The sequence below is a fragment of the Passer domesticus genome, chromosome 1 (assembly GCF_036417665.1).
Source record: "Passer domesticus isolate bPasDom1 chromosome 1, bPasDom1.hap1, whole genome shotgun sequence".
Lineage (NCBI taxonomy): Eukaryota > Metazoa > Chordata > Aves > Passeriformes > Passeridae > Passer > Passer domesticus.
The window spans coordinates 91,940,376-91,958,871 of NC_087474.1; the positions used below are offsets into that span (position 1 = coordinate 91,940,376).

The 18,496-nt window shown below is 39.5% G+C and overlaps 1 protein-coding gene across 23 annotated transcripts in view; it reads left to right on the top strand.

Moving 5' to 3' along the window:
- IKZF1 (IKAROS family zinc finger 1) overlaps nucleotides 1-18,496 on the top strand; it is a 107,427-nt gene that overhangs the window by 71,877 nt on the left and 17,054 nt on the right. For 13 of the 23 annotated variants that reach the window (XM_064429287.1, XM_064429342.1, XM_064429288.1 and 10 more), the window contains 3 exons: nucleotides 9,695-9,748; nucleotides 11,838-11,897; nucleotides 13,950-14,210. The exons of 3 other annotated variants lie outside the window; for them this stretch is intronic. In XM_064429287.1, coding sequence (XP_064285357.1) covers nucleotides 9,695-9,748; nucleotides 11,838-11,897; nucleotides 13,950-14,210 — 375 coding nt within the window. The remainder of the gene's footprint in view (nucleotides 1-9,694; nucleotides 9,749-11,837; nucleotides 11,898-13,949; nucleotides 14,211-18,496) is intronic. 7 more of the 23 variants (XM_064429375.1, XM_064429381.1, XM_064429367.1 and 4 more) reach the window with 2 other exon arrangements.

Sequence of the window (18,496 nt, forward strand, 5' to 3'; positions counted from 1 at the left end):
GACGTGGAAAGGCAGAAATCCTGGGTTGTACCAGTGCAGTGAGTGAAATTTCAGCCTGGTGCTGATGTGACAGAAGTGAGTGAGGCTGGTCTTGGGAGGCTGGGTAGCTGAAGATAAAGTAGGGACATAAGCCCAAATTTCAGGATATCAAATGCATACTCTGGTCCAGACTTTTCTTTATACTGAGATGCTTCTGAAGACCATTTGCATTTAAGAAAAAATACTCTAGCAATTTTGTTTTGGAGTGAGCTTTCACACCTCATAACTGAACGTGTATGAGAAGCAGCTGAACTGGAGATGAGAGTTTTCAGTTTTAGGTCATTTCCCACACCAGAGGTACAGGCTGAGCCCCTCTCTTCTCTCCTTTCTCAGACCACTGATTATTTTGCCATGCTGGCCTCAGTGTGGAGGATAATTAAGAACTGCTTTGGCTATTAAACAGCTTATATTTTTTTCTTTCCTTGAGGTAGTTGCCTTTGAGATTTTTGCATCTCACTTGGAACAGAATGATAGAATAGGAAAAAGTTAGTTGAGGATAAATAAAATTTCTTTCCTGATTCTGCATCAGTCTGAGGAAGAAAATGTTACCTTATTGACCTTGAACAATCCTGGATAAGGAAGAGGTGGCTGAGGGCTCCAAGCATTTGCTATCCAGTATTTTATGGGTAGAACCAAGGTTTATTAGACTGGGCAGTAATTTTACCTTTATATAATTCTGTGGAATGTGTCACAGACTATGAGTAGCATTTTCACAAATACCTAAGTTACATAATTTTTTGGAGCTACAGCTTCTGCTTGCTCCATGGTCTCTAGTCTTCTTCTGTGGAACGCATACCGGGAGGGTGACCAGTGCACAGCCAGATTTCAGCTTTATGAGTTGAGGGGCATGTACCTGGATTAAGGAATCACTCAAAGCAGCAAAATGGCTTTTGAGTTCCCCATTAAAAAAAAAAAAAAAGTGTGATCCCCATTTAAAAAGAATTGAAAAATGTGCAGATAGGGAAGTAAGGGCACATGATGGATTAAATGCCTTTCCCATGGCCACACAGGAAGTCTGTCACTTAGCTAGGAATTAAACCTAGATTTTCTCAGTCTGCATCCAGTGCCTTGCCCCCATTTCAGGCTGTAAAATTTTGTTTGTTATCAAATTCTCTGTAGGCTGAAGCAGTAGGACAGTGAGTGTGAGAATGAGAAATATTAGAGAATAAATACTATTAATAATTGGTGAGAAACTGAGAATAGTTCTGGATCAAGTATTACCCATTTCTATTGCTATTCAATGTTCTCTTTTTCCAAGTTTACATCAGCATAAAAATCCCCTTGTGGTATTGTTCCTTAACCAAACTGCTTGTGCCTTTCCCTATGGCTAGGGTTGCAGTGGAGCCCAATGCTTAGCTGTTTCCAACTGTTCTGGTTTGACAGTAAGTAACATTATGACTGGATTGGCAGAAAAGTGATTCTATTTATGCCTATTTTGCTTTACATTTCTCATCCAAAGTCAAATAGAAAAATTACATCAACTTCCCGTGGAGAACCTCCATGTCTATGTTCTCTCTTACCATGTTCATTTGAGTTAACAAAAGGTTATTTTTCTTGAACTGCTGCATTACTGAATTTTATCCTTGCAAATGCTGAACTACATCGAGAGGGGTTCCATTGAAGTGAAAACCAGACCAGGACCAGTAAAGCCTCCATGCTCTGTTTTGTATCTATTTTGCCTGGAAATGAAGAAGAGAAAAGCCTACATGTGAATCTCAAACGTTTTCTTCTCCAGCCAAGTTTCATTCTGAACAAGTGGGACACATGATCTCAGTGGAAGGACTTCCTAAGTTGTCTGCTCCATCCACTGCCAGCCAGGCGGGATTGCCCACTTAGGCAATCCCTAATCTGCTTTAGCCAATTTCCTTCTGTACTCTTCCATCACTCTGTGCCCTACGGCCACATTCAGCAAAAAAGGCCATTGAATAATTGTGCCTTCGATATGAAGGTAAGGAAAGGGCTGGTTGTTAGTTCAGGTTTGGAGGAGTCCAGCTGCACACAGAGAATCACAGTTTGGTGCCTGTCTTAAAGTAGGTGGAGAAGGGAATACATGTCAAGTGTGTGAATGTCAGAGAGGAATAGTAATCTGGAAGATTACTGGAGAGGCAAAAAAGGGCTAAATCTCTCCTCTCTTTTTTTCTTAGTTACTTTTTTTTTTAAGCCACTAAGTATAATTCCTGGTCTATGCTTCCCTTTATGTCACTTCTCCATAATTCTTAGCATTTCAGTTGGGCTGCTATCTCTTGGCTGCTTCCTCTTTTCCTGCTTTCCTACATTTCATTATTTGCCCTTCTTCCTCTTAGAGTACTTTTATAACAGAGTGAGGAGGATGTGGAAATGTTACAAGGTGACACCCAAACTGCAGTGTCACAACTGCAGTTCTTTTGTTTCGCCTCCAGGAATGCAAAGAAGCAAACCAGAGTGGAGAGGCAGGAGTGGGTAGGTGAGTGAAGGAAGGGAGTGATTTGTAAATAGGTTACCAGTTTGGTAACTTGAGATAATAGCTTTCCACATAGTTAAAGGTAATCCCAAACTGAACCATCACTGTGTTCTTGAATGCAAATGAGAGATGCAGGCAGTGCCAGTGTAGAGGCCTCTCACAATACTGCTGCAACAGAAATAGAGTCATGATGTGTTTTTGAACTTGCCTGTAGAGATGAAAGCTGAGCAGAGATCTAGACCTGTATTGTACACAGTTCTTAAAACTGTCCTTTCAAAACAACAGACAAACAAATAAATAATAGAATTTTTTTAAAAAATTTCCTTTTTTCAAAAGAAAAACTGTTCTTAGGGCCCATGTCTGTATGTGAAGTAAACCTTTGGAAGATAACATGGTTGAAAATGAGATGCTGTAGCTTTCTTGAGATATCAGGCAGGTGGAAAAACTCACTCTCAAGGATTTTTTCCAGCTGCTTCCCAGGGCACCCGTTAGTTAGAGGTGTTTCTCTCTTCTCTTCTCTTCTCTTCTCTTCTCTTCTCTTCTCTTCTCTTCTCTTCTCTTCTCTTCTCTTCTCTTCTCTTCTCTTCTCTTCTCTTCTCTTCTCTTCTCTTCTCTTCTCTTCTCTTCTCTTCTCTTCTCTTCTCTTCTCTTCTCTTCTCTTCTCTTCTCTTCTCTTCTCTTCTCTCCACTAGAGAACCTTTCAACTTGAGCAAATTAAAATTACATCATAGCAACTGGTGTAGGAGTTGATCCAAACTTCTAGATGATGACAGATGCTAAGAAGATAAACAGCTGTGGGTAGGGAGGAAATATGTCCAGACTGCTCTTTGCGGAAGGAGTTAGAGGAACAGTAGGTAAAGGTTTCCTGTTAAGCCAAGGGGACAAGGGAGAAGCTGTAATACCTTCTCAGCTATGGCTGCAATTGGACTCAAGTTTCAAAGCATTCTCAGTGTGGGTTTACTTTTTCTCCACTTCACGGCCCAGCACCCCACCATGGGAAGGTCAGGTTGTCTTAAAAATCTGAATATCACTAAAATTCAAAGATATTTAAGCTCTCAGATAATTTTGATACTTCAAAATTGCTCTCCACTGCAACACAGTTGCTTCCAGTCTGTGTAGCGCTGCAGTGGACCAAGGATTTCAGAGTATCCCTCTGCTGCAGACTGGAAAGCAATAGCTGAACCATTTCTGGGATTTGAAATGCCAATACAGGTCCTTTTTATTAACTACTGCAGTACTGATCAAGGTCCAGGTTATACCAAACAGAGTTTGTGAGGAGGTAACAAATGCCTGCTTGCACATGCAGGCTAAACAGATGAAGCTTCTGAGACAACTGGATGATGCCCAAGATTCAGATACAGAGCTTGAGAAAGTGGTCTGATTTCTTAGTGGATCGGCATTTTCCAGGGTGATCTGTTTTCTGATAATCTAGTTTCATTAGTATCTGAAGTTGGGGTGCCGCAAAACATTAGTTGATTTGTAAAAATCTTTCGCTGATAGACAAGTGTTAAAGGAATTGGAAGGCTTACTGAAATGAGTGGAAGAGTGTTTGAACACTAGTTAGACCTTATTGGATTATTCTGTTCTGTACTTCATCCAGAAGTAAAGCTTTTGATGGGATTCTGTCACCTGAATTATATAAGTTTCTGGTGTTCATAACAATCAGTTTTGGGCTCCTTGTCACAATTTAGTTGAGTAATTGGAGCTATTGGAAAATACTCAGTTTAAAAACTATTATTTTGAATGACTCGTCCCTTGCTGGCAAGGTGTTGTCTTGGATGACTTGTTCTCTACAAGTTAAGAAGATGTTGCATTTTGATGTAAGATAGCCAGCATGGTGATTGTGACTGTCAGAAGATGGTGATCTTGACTGGGTTTACAGTGAATTTCAAACATCAGATTACTGATTCAACAGAGGTAAAATAATTTTAAAACACTTTTTACACTCACCAGCCTTAGATATTGCTAAAGAATTGTTCAGAGTTTGAGGAAGTTGCATCTGAGTGGATTGCCTCTCTCTTCTGGAAGCATGGTGATACCTGCACCAGAAACTCAGCTAAACTTCAACTCTGCAGCATAGTTACTTTCTGGTTTTGGAGACGCACTTCAGGAATAGGGACTCCTAAATTCAGTAGTTTCAAATCACAGATGAGGTGTGATTGCAGATCAGAATTAGGAAGTTGAGCTAGGATGCTGTAATATCTTTTATATATAAAATTATTTAGTCTTAACTTCTGACATTTTTTCCATGTCTTTCTGAGAAACTCATATTTTTAAAATATTATCTCCTTCATCTTTTGCAGATAGCTAATGGAATCTAGGTTTTTCTCTTAACACTGCACTCAAAGACCCAAGAAAACAGTATTCGACTTTACAGTTGTTGTATGACTCACAGAAGAGGCATCCAATGTCAGGGATGATTTACCATAGCCACAGTGTGGTTAAGGATGGATTCTGTTTAGGAAAGGGAAGGTATGCTTGTTTTTCCTGAGGTAAAAGCAAGAAAAGTGCAAGCATGGAAAATGATATAGAAGTAAGGAAAGACAAGAAGTCTCTTAAAAATATGCACTAAACTGAGCTTGTAGATTTTCAGAATAATCCAGATCTCTGAGTGCATGCAAGTTTGCCAGCATCATTTGGGGTTTCTTGCCATTTCAACATAGAGGACTGATTGCCAGAAAGAGAGTACAGGTTGCGGTAGCAAAACATTGTCTGTGATACACAGTGGGAAAGAATTGATATTGTCCTGATATTTTTCCCCTCAGGAGCTATCAGGTATGTCCATATTCAGAGAATTTCTTTGAGATTTCTGTAGAAAAATATTTGCCTCTTTCCCAGAAGATGTAGATTAGGATTTCTTTTTTTCTGGAAAGTTGAGTACACTCTAATCAAGTAAACAGCAGTTTAGATTGCAAAACTTTCTCATAATATTTCTAAAATTCAAAAAGAATAATCTTCAATAGCATCTGGAAAAACAACTGAGCACTCAGGGTTAACAAACCTAAAACAGGCTTCATAATTCAGCATCAACTTCTTTGCACAGTCCTCAGAGAGAGCATCTACTTTATCACTCATAAAGTGTTGACTGTATTTTATTTGCTTTAGTCTAAAATAAGCTTTCGATATCCCTGGGGTTTTTTTCCCCTGTGTCATATGAGGGAGGCACAGAAGACTGCTCAGCAATTTGTTTTTAAAGTAGGCAAGATAATAAAATTTTCATAGTGTATTCCCTCCCAAGTGCTGAAATGGCTGGGTTCCTCCCCATTTCATCCTCTGACCTCTTCTCAAAAGAGGACATTGACAGTGCACAGCTTTGGCACGACACACAAAGGCACCTCCCCAAACCTAAACACAGCTGCTTGGTCTAAATTTAGATCTACTGACCCTTTGACAGCTATGGGGAACTATGTACATTGGTGCAAAATGTTGCTCAAGGCATTACCATGGTAGCTGAATGGTCCCTGGAAAAGTCCCTGTGTCCGTTCACTGATAGTGAAGGCAGAGCACATTGTTAACACACATGCACTTGTTAACACAGATGGACTTGCAAGGGCCTGCCCTGAGACAGGGTAGCTCTGTGCCACTCCAGGCACAAAAATAAGGATATGCAAGCAGCTTACTGAGTTGGTACATGAAAAGGGGAGAGTTTGCAAAAAAGGGGCTAATTTTGCATTCAGGGCAAAGCAAATTTAAGTTCTCTGAAAGAATATCTAAAATAGTTCATCTCCCTGCCTTTCCTTGAACCACAGAACCAAGGGCTCTTCATTGCTGCCAAGTGGTATTTTTGTTCTTCAGGGCAGTGACTTTTGCCTTCATCTGGTACCTGACCAATACCCTCTGTGCATATTCAGATTTCACAGGCTTTTCTCTTGGTCAAGCAAGCTTAAAACTTCCCTTCTAACTACAGGCCACATTTTTTATATGTAACTGATCACCTTGTCTGTTTTTAATTGTGTTTCTACACTTTTTAAGACCTTTGCCTTGTTAAGGGATGCTCACAGTAACTCGCAGAAGAGCCTAGCTGTTTCTTCCATCTTGTGGAGCTTCTGGTCTGCCTGTTGAATCTCAATATAGTCATTCTCTTCCCCAAAACACTAATCTTTGCAGGTGCATACTCCTTTCATATTCTCCCAGCTGCCACGTGTGACTGCCGTTAGCTAGAGCTTTGTTGCATTAGTTGAATATGTGTCAACACCCATGACTTTCACTAAAACTTTGTGGAAGGATTAGAAAAGGGAAAAACCTTATAAATGTTAGGTTATCATATATCTGGGGCTTTGCTGTTCCTGGATAACTGTTGCTGTGTGGGGAAGAGCGTAAGCCGCAATGATTGTGCCTGTAGTCTTTTTGAAGAATGCAGCTTTGGAGGTTCCAGTCCCAGGACATAGGCATGTGTGTTCACGGACACACCTGTGTGAGCTGAGAATGTTTTCAAGTATGGTAGTTTTTTTACCGCACTGTTGTGCATTGTTACTTAAGGTTACTTTGCTCCTTAAAAATTTCCTGCTAAGGGCCCTTTTATTACTCCCTCATCCTTTAATGCCCATATTAAAAAAATCTGGTGAAAGCAGAAGAGACAAAATATTTGAGAATGAAAAGTGCTATTATTACTATAATTTGTCAGCAAATTTTTCTATCCATTTTGAAAGTGTTCTCAGCTTACTTCTCAAAGCAGAGAAGTGTCAATAAAGCCTGTTACCAGGAAACCTGCAGCAGTTCCCTTAGCTTCTCCATCATGCAGCCAGTAAAAGATGCAGAGCATTTCCAGTCTAGGAAGCATGGATTACATATATATGTAGAACTTGAGAAACAGGTTTAGTATGGCATTTCCTGACAGTGCTCTTTCTCTTGTCTTTAAAGTCTAGTTTAACTTGTAATTCGGATGATGAACATCAAACACCAGGTAGTTAACTGTCCTTTAGAAAAACAACTTGAATCCAGTACAAAACGTACCAGGAAGTGTTACAACAAAGACAAAAAATATGAACTAGACCAGCCCCTTGGTTTGGTTACAGATCATTTCCTACTGAAACAAAATTTAGAAAAGTGTATAAAAGGCACGTGTCTTCAAGTGTATATTTAAGGGCATTATTTGAATCTGTCTTTAACCAAAGCATCTTTACTTGTCCTTTAGAAAATTCCTCAGGTAGCTAACAGGATGCTACTGGGAGAATGTACAATGGAGCAAAAGCCACTTTTTCTACCTAGAGAGGACATACTTTTGTTCACTTGTTTGATTCTGTACAGTTTGATTTCACTGCAGCCCCTAGAAAAACATGTTGATATGCTTTGCAATGCAGTGAAGCACAGTTCCCTGCTCCTTTCTGCTGGGGACAGGCTGTGCATGCTGAAAGGCGCTGGCGCTGGCTCATGGGGAGGGCACCTCCCCCAGACCGCAGCAAGGAGAAGCTGCAGTCATGGGTGATGACATGGGTGGAGCTCCTAACACCAGTTGTCCCATGGGAGATAGCTTATCTGTGGACGCCTGTGTTTCTGGAATAATATCCATTTGATTGAAAGCCAGAATTAGAGTAGGGAAGAAATTGGCTGCCAAGGGCTGATTGGCACTTGGAGTCAAAGGAAGCAGCATGGACCCTGTAGTGAGGATCTCCTTATCCATCAGCACCAGCCTCTCTACCTGAAGGTGTGTCCCAGCAGTTCCTGCTACTACTCTTCCTTCTGTTATTTTTGTTTCTCTTTGAAAATGCCCTCTAATTTTCAGCATTTTACACAGAGACACACCACAAATGCTTGATTGACACTGCCAATGTAGTGCTTATGTAGAAAGGAGGGAGCAGAAGAGTAATTTTTAAGAGCAATTGGGTGCACCTGCTTTTTCTGTAGCTGAATAACCAGTTAGTTTGAACAGTCCCATCTCTGTTCTGTTGTGCCATCTGAATTAGACTGAAGAAGAGCTCAAGGCATTGCATCATGATTCCTCTGCCCAGACCTTTTGTTGTCATTTTTCACACCCACACAATTATTCTTGTCGCTTTAGAGCTCATAAGGGAAAGAAACTATTAATGGAAACATAATTTAACTTAAAGAATTGGTCATCGTTGGTTGTTGTCAAGTCTGGCTGGTGAATAATGCCTCCTTAAATATTCTCTGGAAAGACAACTTTCATTTCTGAGAATGGCATCCTACACAGTGCAGTGTTCTTGTGAGCTGAGAACACAGCTGATGCCACAGTAAATGACCATGATATAAAAAGGAAAGGGCGAAGGAATTCAGTGCATAAAACCAAGTAATAAAATTTTCATATGCTGTTACAAAACAGAATAGCTGTTGTGTCTTGTATCAGAAATAACAGGTGGGATTGCTGACAATATTGTTTTCTGAGTACCTGTGTAAACAAGAAGAGATCCTGCTGCATTTATTGACACAGGTTGGCAGGATGAGGTGATTTATTTTGGCCTGTTAAGTGGGGTTTCTTCATCTTATTCTGCCTTTTTAGCAACATTTTCTATTGTTTGTTAGAAAGGATGGTGTTAATTTTTTTTTTCTCACCGTTACAGAGATAGGCTACTGTTCAAATCAGTCAGGTAGGATTGCTGGTTGAATAGCTATGGTGTCTTCATGAAAACTCCTGGATTTTAAAGCTACAATTTAAGCATCAACTAATATCTACAAAACACTTCTGACTTGTCTTGGAATAAAAAGTGAGCCATGAAAACAAAAAATTACAGGCACCCAAACTATTTGCAGACACTCGAAGAGAAATCTCTCTCTGCTCTTGGATACAAAGTACAAACAAGACATTGCATGACACAAAACCAAAATATTTGGATTATTTTCAAATAAAGTCTAAAGGATAAGTTCTTAAAGGCAGGTATATGCCACAAGATACTGTTTAGTACTTACTTGGATAAAAGGTCAAATCCCATTAAAAATCAAATAATTCTATTGTTTAAATGCCTCAGAAGCTTCAGTGTGATTTGTCTTTGTCTGCTACTCTTTAAATGTCTTTGTTAGTCAGATCTTATGCTTTTTTACTTCTTTAAAAATCCCATTGGAGAACAATATGACTTGGGAGGTGAATGCCCCATTCCAAAATAGAATTATTGCCCAGGTACAGAGACCTATGCCATTGCCAAAATCTCACAAAACTGAAATCATTTTACAGCTGGGAGGGCCTCTCATAGCTAAAAAAGAAGGTAAATTGGCAGTGGATTGTAAACAAATTACTAATTGTTCAATGCATCTTTTTTCCAGCTGCCTATTTCTCTGTCCTTCGAAAGCCACCCTCTACGTCCAGTTTCCCAGGAGGTCTGTTTGGTTTCTCCTTTCTGCTTACTATCAACTCTTTCACCCATTGCAAAATGCCTCCCTTCCATCTCCACGTTGCTGAGCTCTTCCCAGGGAAGCATGATGCTGTCTGCTCTCACACCATCCTGCTCTCGTGACTGCCCCAGCCCAAGTCTGATGTGGAGCCAGCAATGCTGCTCTTCAGTGATAAATTATATCATCACCTCTCTCCCCTTTGACATGTCAATTTTTTTTTTTGCAAAACTTGAGTAAATCACCTTTAGCCATAGAATACTGAACAGATGTTTTAACATTAATTTAAAATGCTCTTCAGAAAATCCCAAGCGAAATTTCCAGTAAACATGAGACCACAAGGGATCCAGCAAGTGCCCTGCTTTTTGGGTAATTTTTCCATACTCTGGATAGGTAAAAAAAGAGTGGGGGAAATCTATCAGTTCAGTGACATCAAAAACTCTACGCTCCTTCCACAGAAAAAAAAGGTTTGTATTAAACACCCCTGAATTGTGATAATGTGTACAAAGGGAATAAAATACCAAGCCTTTTAAGGTCACCTCCAACCAAACTGAAGTAAATTAATTAATGAGTAATTTCTTAATGGTGTTAGAAGAGCCAATGAGAAATTATTACCATGAGTTATTTTAAAGCTAATTAATTAATGCATATGTGTGGACATAGTTATGGATGTGTACAGAATTCTTTTCTGCAAAAACTGTATTGGGTAACAGTTTCAGAAACTGGTATAAAGTCTGAGTACATTCTTAATCAGTGCACATGAAAAACATGGTTTACAGGTATTTTTCACATCGTAGTTGCTCCATAAGTGATTTCTCCACTGTAACAAGGGAGGGAGAAGAATCACTCTCACAAAAGCAGAAAACACTGATGGTTTTTATTTCCAGTATAAGCCTCCAAGGGAAAAAGAAAAAAAAAAGAAAGTATATACTCTGCCTTCCCTGTTATTTAGACTTAATAAAAGTCCTTAGCATTTTTACTGGAGTGATTTCTCTCTCCTGTTGTGTCTCCTGCATCAGTGGGGCTCTTTTCACTGGTTCTTGTATTGCAGACAGATTCACAAGAAGTACTAAGTTTGAACAGGGAAGGATTTTTTTTTTTGTTAATTAGACCGATAAAATTTCTGTGAGGACCCAGGATGAGTCAGGTGCCCTCAATGTCCACCATTTCTCACTGGCAAAGTGAACTCTGCCCGTGAACTGAAGCCCTGCCGTGAGCTGCACTGCCAAATAGATGTACATCCTGGGTACTCAACCTGGTCTGCAAAAGGTTGAGCAGTACAGCTGTAGCAGCCCAGGACATAGCTGTGGAGAGCCTTAGTGAATATTGGCTGGATCAATATCCCTGTCATTGCTTATGTCGAGTAATGAACTCCAGCATTACCTGTATCAGCATGCCCAATGGCATAGTGATTAGTATGTGGCTACTTATAATATGCAGGGTATAATATATTTGGACAACTGTTCTTTGTTTATACATTGTGAGAACAAGCCTTAGAAGTACAGACCAAAAATATGCCAACATACAGAATAAAAATACATAAATATGTAAACCTGAACTCCCTCTTCTTCCATTGCATAAGACTAGCAGATCTAAGAGGAAAACAACACATTTTCACTTTTTATAACTGCAGAGGCTAGAAACAAGGATGTGTAAGAAATTTCTGTCACAGAAGAGGGCATATTGGCAAAAAATTATTTCTGAGAAGCTGCACTATAGGGGCCTGCATTGACCCTTTTGAAGCAAGAGTTAGCAAGAGTTCCTCTTGACTTCAGCAGGAATTACTGCACAAGCAAGGGGAATACCCAAGAGCTTCTAGAAAACATGATAAAACTTGTTGGCTGCTTTGGAAGAAAAGGGCATTTTCGCAAATGGGAATTGTTCTAGACGAGTCAGGATTCCCCTGCCAGCTGTCCTTCTCTTGTTCCTCCTTCATCCTAAACTGCTTATGTTGCTTCTGTGATGATAGTTTTGTCTTTCTCCTAGGTATTTATCTTATAGCAATAGTGCCATCTTCTTTTACATTTACTGCTAGCAGTACCACAAACCAGCATCCTGTTTGCCTTCTTTATTGCAGCTGCATACGGGGCAGAAGGCTTTAGGGACTTTCATGCAATAATTCCCAAATCTTTTTCCAGTAAGTATACTGAAACTCAGTTCACTACAGAGCATTTCCATCTAGTTCCTACTTTTATGATTTTTGCTTGTGTCATTTAATTTCTGAGTAATGTATGTCTGTCTGCATGCACTTAAGTAGTTTGATCTTTTTGTTTTGTTCATGTGTATTTTGTTTTAATGTAATAGAAAATCTGCTTCAAAAGTCACCTTCTCCAAATCCCTGGCAGGCAAGGAGCCTATAATTGTTTAGTAAAAATACATATTTATTATTCTTATGACTGAAAGGAAAAAAAATGCATGTAAATTGTGGAAAATCTTGTCATATACTCAAGCCAAATATTTCTATTACTTCCATTTGCCATGGTGAAAACAGCAGTATGAGGTTGTAGCCCATTCAATTTGCAGAATCAGTTCTGTTTAATCAGTCATGCCCTCTTTTTAAGTCATTGTTTGGCCATTGATTTTTTCTGTATATCACTAAATTATTTCCCTATTTAGAACATACATTTTAAAGGAAAACTGCTATTTATGATATGCACTTAATCTAGTTTGCATATGATTTCTATTAAAATGCAATGCTTGAAAAAACTTTAAAATACCTAGATTGGTAGACTTTTTAAAAGGTGTCCAGTCAAGCAGTATTCATAAATATGAAGACCTTTAGGCTTTTGTTTCCCAGTAGGATTTTGAGTCAGATGCTCTTGTCAGTTACATCCATGCAGTCCTTCTGGGACACCTGTGATGTTGCAGGATGTATCAGAGAAGAGCTTGGACATCCTCTCATTTTCAAAGGAATATCAAAGTCTTTCAATCTCTTGAGGTAACTATTGCCTGTAGCTTTTTGTTATCACATTGCTATACCATCACTTTTCAATAAGGTTACCATAAAACTGTTGTTCCACAGAAGGAAAAGACCTGGACTTTATTGGGTGAAACAGATCCCTCATATTTTTAGCTACCTACTGAAGTAAACTCCTTTTTTTGGGGTGGCTTGGGATGGAGGTAGATGAGGCTTTACTGTATGGAAAATAAGATTTTGGGCAATAAAATGGTCTTTTTCAACCTAATGAAGAAGTATTTTTTTCACCAAAATCACCAGACTAGAAAAGAGGGAAATAACAGCAAAGATTATTTTTTTCTACATGAAACATCATGCAATCTTGTGGAGAGAAAAGGAATGAATACTGGCATGAAGTTGTCTGAATCTTGACCCTTTTCCTTAATGTTGAAGTTTGATATATGATATGTGTTCATATCACATCAAATTTACTAGCCTCGATGTTATCTCATGTTGTGAGGCTATGGCAAATTCACCTAAGTTCTCATTCTGGCTGCAAGAAATTGCCACTTATGGGATTACAATGTAAAGCATTTATCCACTAAAGTCGTAATGGTTTTCCCATTTTTTAATTGGTTTTTAATCATGACTTCTGATTCTAGTAATCATCTCCAATTACTCAGCAATCCTAATCTTGCTGTCCTAGAAACACAACTGTCACTCTTATAATTTCCTTAAATTCTTCCTTCCATCCTTCTCTACCCTGCTTTCTTTATCAGTGTTTGTACTCTGCTTTCCCATTGTTGTTGCTTATCCTATAGAACTGCAAACCAAAAATTTGGAATCAGTACAACCCTTGGAATCTTCCTGCCAAGTGGAGAATGTTGCATTTTCTGTTCATTTGTATCCATTGAGTTGAGTTACTTACTTTGACAATTGTTTTGGACAAATCCCTATGAGGTGGCTTAACTTTAACTTTCATTCCAATTAGTCTGATTGTCAGAATGAAAGCTAGAAATGCAAAAATCTCAAGGCAACAGAGAAACAGACTTGTAATATTGTTTGGGTTCTCAGCTCCCTGGATGCCTTGTATTTGTTTTACTGATATTCACTGTTCATTGCTCCATGTGTTACAAACACATCACATTGCCCGTAGAATTGAGGTCACAGCATTTGTTATTTAGTGATATTGTACCTTCTGTTTAGAAGTTAACTCCTTTCATGTGATTGTTTCTTTGCCACATTATTTGTTCTGTAACCAAACTGAGTGGCATCCTGTATTGTTTCTTTCAGCTGGTAATATTAAAATAGAGACTCAGAGTGATGAAGAGAATGGGCGTGCCTGTGAAATGAATGGGGAAGAATGTGCAGAGGATTTACGAATGCTTGATGCCGCAGGAGAGAAAATGAATGGCTCACACAATGGCCCAGGCAGCAAGGCTTTGTCAGGAGTTGGAGGCATTCGACTTCCTAACGGAAAGCTAAAATGTGATATCTGTGGGATAATTTGCATCGGTCCCAATGTGCTCATGGTTCACAAACGAAGCCACACTGGTAAGGCCTGACATAGTTTTTCCTGTAATTGACAAGAACTGGCCACATATTAGTAACTAAGACTTATATTCTGTATCATGCACATGGAATTGCCTCTTCTAAGGTAATGCAGCAGTGGTGAGCCTTTGGAACTCAGTTATTTTAGTACATCCTTTTAGCCTGCAATTGAGACTTCTTCATGGAAGTCCATCTATTGGACTAGAAATTGTGCTGTTTGTTTGATTTGAAACAAAAAATAAATAAATAAATAAATAAATAAATATTGAAAAATCAAATGTAAAAGAAAAGTAAAGAAGTCTTGTTTAATTTCTAAGAAATTTCTTAGAACTAATGAAGAAAAACCCATTTGTAGCTAACTCTGAAATTAACCCAGTTGTAATGTTTCCAACAAAACAGCAAAGCTCATTATGGATCAGTGATTATAAAAGTGATTGGAAAAATACTTATTAAGACAACTGTATTGACACACTTAGTCAAAAAATACTTACATTTCATGTCCAGTATTTCATTAAGTAAAAACAAGTATTGTCACAGGTCAAATGTGCACTAAAGTGTTTCCACTGGGGCACTAAAAGAGACATGTAAAGGTTTTGTGTTCCATAGGGATGGCTTTTCATTATATAGTGCTGTGAATATTCTTTTTATCAATTGTCTAATTCTGATTAGTCTCAAAAAGGGCCAAAGATGAAGATGCTGAAAAAAAATTAAAAAGTAACATCTTATATCACCTTGCCTGATATAAGATGTCTCAAAATTAGGCTTCCAATCTAAACTTTAATGTCATTCATAGCTAAAAGAGAAGAACCGAAGTGTACTGTTATTTCACAGAAATTGCTTTAAAAATAAATTTGGGATTTGGCATTTTTACATGAATATTGCAATGAGAGGGAATTTTAAAATATTTTTAAGGTAAGAATTGATCTGTCTTATAGTTACATTTGACTGATAAAGTTGTGCCAATAAACACATGAATACTTTCTTCCTCCATATCCTCACAGTTCTGCTTAAATAACTTTCCCAGAATTACTAAGTAGTGAGATTAACAAAATGCTTTCAGAGTTAAAATGAAGAGGATTCATGAAAAGCCCCACAGTGTGTTCCATTGCCCTCAGTGTTACTATCTGTCACAGGAACTGTGCCTGTTCAAGCTATGGAAGCGTGCAATCTGTTAGTGTAACATGGGTTAGCCACGTTCAGAAGCAATGCTGTTACATTGCCTGCTTCAAAGTACTCTTCAATTCTATGTGATAAATCCCTCTGTCATAGAAGAGCAGACAATTGTTGGAAAAGCCACAACTAGTACTCAGAAGAGAGGCTGTAGCCTACTTCCAAGATATGACAAAGTACTTCATGGTTTCCTTTCCTTTCCTTTCCTTTCCTTTCCTTTCCTTTCCTTTCCTTTCCTTTCCTTTCCTTTCCTTTCCTTTCCTTTCCTTTCCTTTCCTTTCCTTCCCTTCCCTTCCCTTCCCTTCCCTTCCCTTCCCTTCCCTTCCCTTCCCTTCCCTTCCCTTCCCTTCCCTTCCCTTCCCTTCCCTTCCCTTCCCTTCCCTTCCCTTCCCTTCCCTTCCCTTCCCTTCCCTTCCCTTCCCTTCCCTTCCCTTCCCTTCCCTTCCCTTCCCTTCCCTTCCCTTCCCTTCCCTTCCCTTCCCTTCCCTTCCCTTCCCTTCCCTTCCCTTCCCTTCCCTTCCCTCCCCTCCCCTCCCCTTCCCTTCCATTTTACAATACAGTCCTTCAAAAATTGATAAAATGAACACATAAAATGACTTGTATGTGCGACCCATGGGATGAAGAGGATGCTGTAGTGGTTGAAACAACATGTTGCAACTTGAAATGCACTTAGAGGTAGAAGTTTTTGTGCTTGTTTAAGCAGACTGCTCTTTTGTTAAAAAAACCCCACTGTTGCTGGATCAGAGGGGCTGTTTCAGGTCCTAAGGGTCCTTGGCAGTGTTTGCATCAGGACTAAAAGGCCTGTGTGAGAACACACCTGACTTTAGGGAGGTGATGAGCACAGCTGCCTTTGTTTCTCATGAGATCCTTGGTACCCAGCGTGCTGTCTCTGAGCATCAGCTGGGCTCCCTGGTCCCTGTGACAATATCCCCAGGGGCCACCTCACTGGGTGCTTGGTCGTTTCCCCCCCACAGACCTTCAGCTCCCCGAACTGCTTGCCTGGCAGAGAGACCCATTTGCCTGCCAAGGGTTCTTGGGGTGCTACCACACAAAGATTGTCACATGAAGCCTTCTTCACCCTTCGCAGAGCTCTTGCCTTGCCAACTAGACACTCTTTTTAATAAGGGAATAGTTCAAGCCTACAGTGGAAGCACTCCACAAGAGGCACTTTGCTCAGGACAACCCTCTTCTTTTACACTCAATAAAATAAAAGGGTGGGAAGTTTTGTCCCTGGGTCCCTCCATGGAACGAATGCCTTTGCTTTCCCTCTCGTCTCATCCTCAGCTTCTCTCCTGAGCCGCCTCTTTGAATGAGCTCAGGTAGTTTTTCAGGGGCTGGCAAAGGAGTGGAAGTTCAGAGCTGGTAGTTTAAATTAAAGGGATGTCATGGGGAAACAGTGGTGACTGCTTTTCCTTTCAGCTGTGCTGTGAAAATTAAAGTCGAAATGGGATATACTATTACAGACATTTAACTGACTCTGCTGAAGCCCATTTCAATACATGTCTGGTGAAGGAATAAGCCTCACAAATGAATTACTTTGCTGCTAATTCATGTAAAACCTGCATATGCAGTGAGGTTTTCTTAAATAAATATTTGATAAGTGAACAAAACTCTAGCACACTAAAGTGCCAAAATAAAATGACTGCCTGACCTGATAAAAGACGTAATTGTTTTTAATGAATACACCTGCCAAGTGCAGATATGCGGAGCAGCACCTGACATTTCTGCCCTCTCCTGTCTGCAGGCAGCTGTACAGCACTGACTGCTTCCTAGCACCTTACCTGTTGCTTACAGCTGCAGAGCAAATCCCAACTCACAGATGCCCAACTCTTCTCCCGCTCCTTCCCTTTTAGCACATTCATTTCCTCCATCTTGTCACTGTCTTGCTTGATGTTTAAGAAAAAGGAGATCTTGAGTGGAGAAAGGAATTCTTGTTCCCTGATGCTGAAACTTCAGGGTATATTCAGTGTTCCCTTGCTCACTGTGTATATATCTGCATATTCATGCATATCTGTGTATGTGTGTGCAGACGTATAAATTGCCTCAGATGTACACTAAGTTAAGTCAACAGTTAGTTCACTTACATCTTGTTACTTGGTTCTGAATGTCTCAAATTTATTTAGAAAGAGAGCTCTGTAGGTCTCTGAGTGTTAGGTGATCTTGTCATTGTTTAAGAAATTAGAAATATTTTAATTAAGTTTATAAGTATTCTTCACTGAATAAGTGGTCCAGGGCCCAAGCTCCTACTAAGGCTTGCAAATCACTGCAGTGGTGATAATGGTTGATTGAATTCAGGGTCCCATTGCAGTTTTTGTTCCTGGGCCTGTATTTCGTCATGACTACATGCCCAGGACAGGTATGTACTGCTCAGACATGGAAAAACCAATACACTGTATAGAAAAAAAACAGTCATTACGTATTTTTTTCTTTCCATCCTTTTCCATCCTCATTTTTGGAGGTATCACCACACCCAGTAACCTTCCATCAGTGGCTGTCAGCATCCTGACAGGTCTGGGAGTTTTGTTGATCTCAATAAAGGAGGCATTCCTCACCCCAGTAATTGTAGCACAGTTAGCTGAGGGCCAGCCAAGCTACATTGAGCTTCAGGGTCTTTTGGTGACAATGTCATTCTCCTTCTACAGCAATATAAGTTAAGGCTTCCTTACATCTGATCCCACTCCAAGTTCTGTAGAAGTATTGGGAATGCAGCAGTCTTGTTTGAAATGCTCCACCCATCTTTTCTGCCTAGTACAAATCTTCACCCTGTGATTGGGAGAGCTGTAGGCTAGAGATACATTGCATTCTTACTTTGCTTTACATTTAATTCCTGGAGTACTTTTATGATTCTTGTTTTGTCTTCTTACAGTCCTCTGAGTAAAAATAACAGAAATGAATGCTAAAAAAGCTGCTTAGTAAGAATTAACTATTTCTTCTGAATATGTCCTCCTTGCTGAGCTGACTTCTTCCATTTACTGTTTCGGTCCATTTCTGAAAAACACTTTCTGCACTGAGTAACTGCCCCAAAGATTAAGAAGTTAAGTAGAGAGACACTTAGTTTTTTTCTCTTCTCCCTAACCATACCATGCATGGCTTATGAAGTACATTTCAAGGTCCTGTAA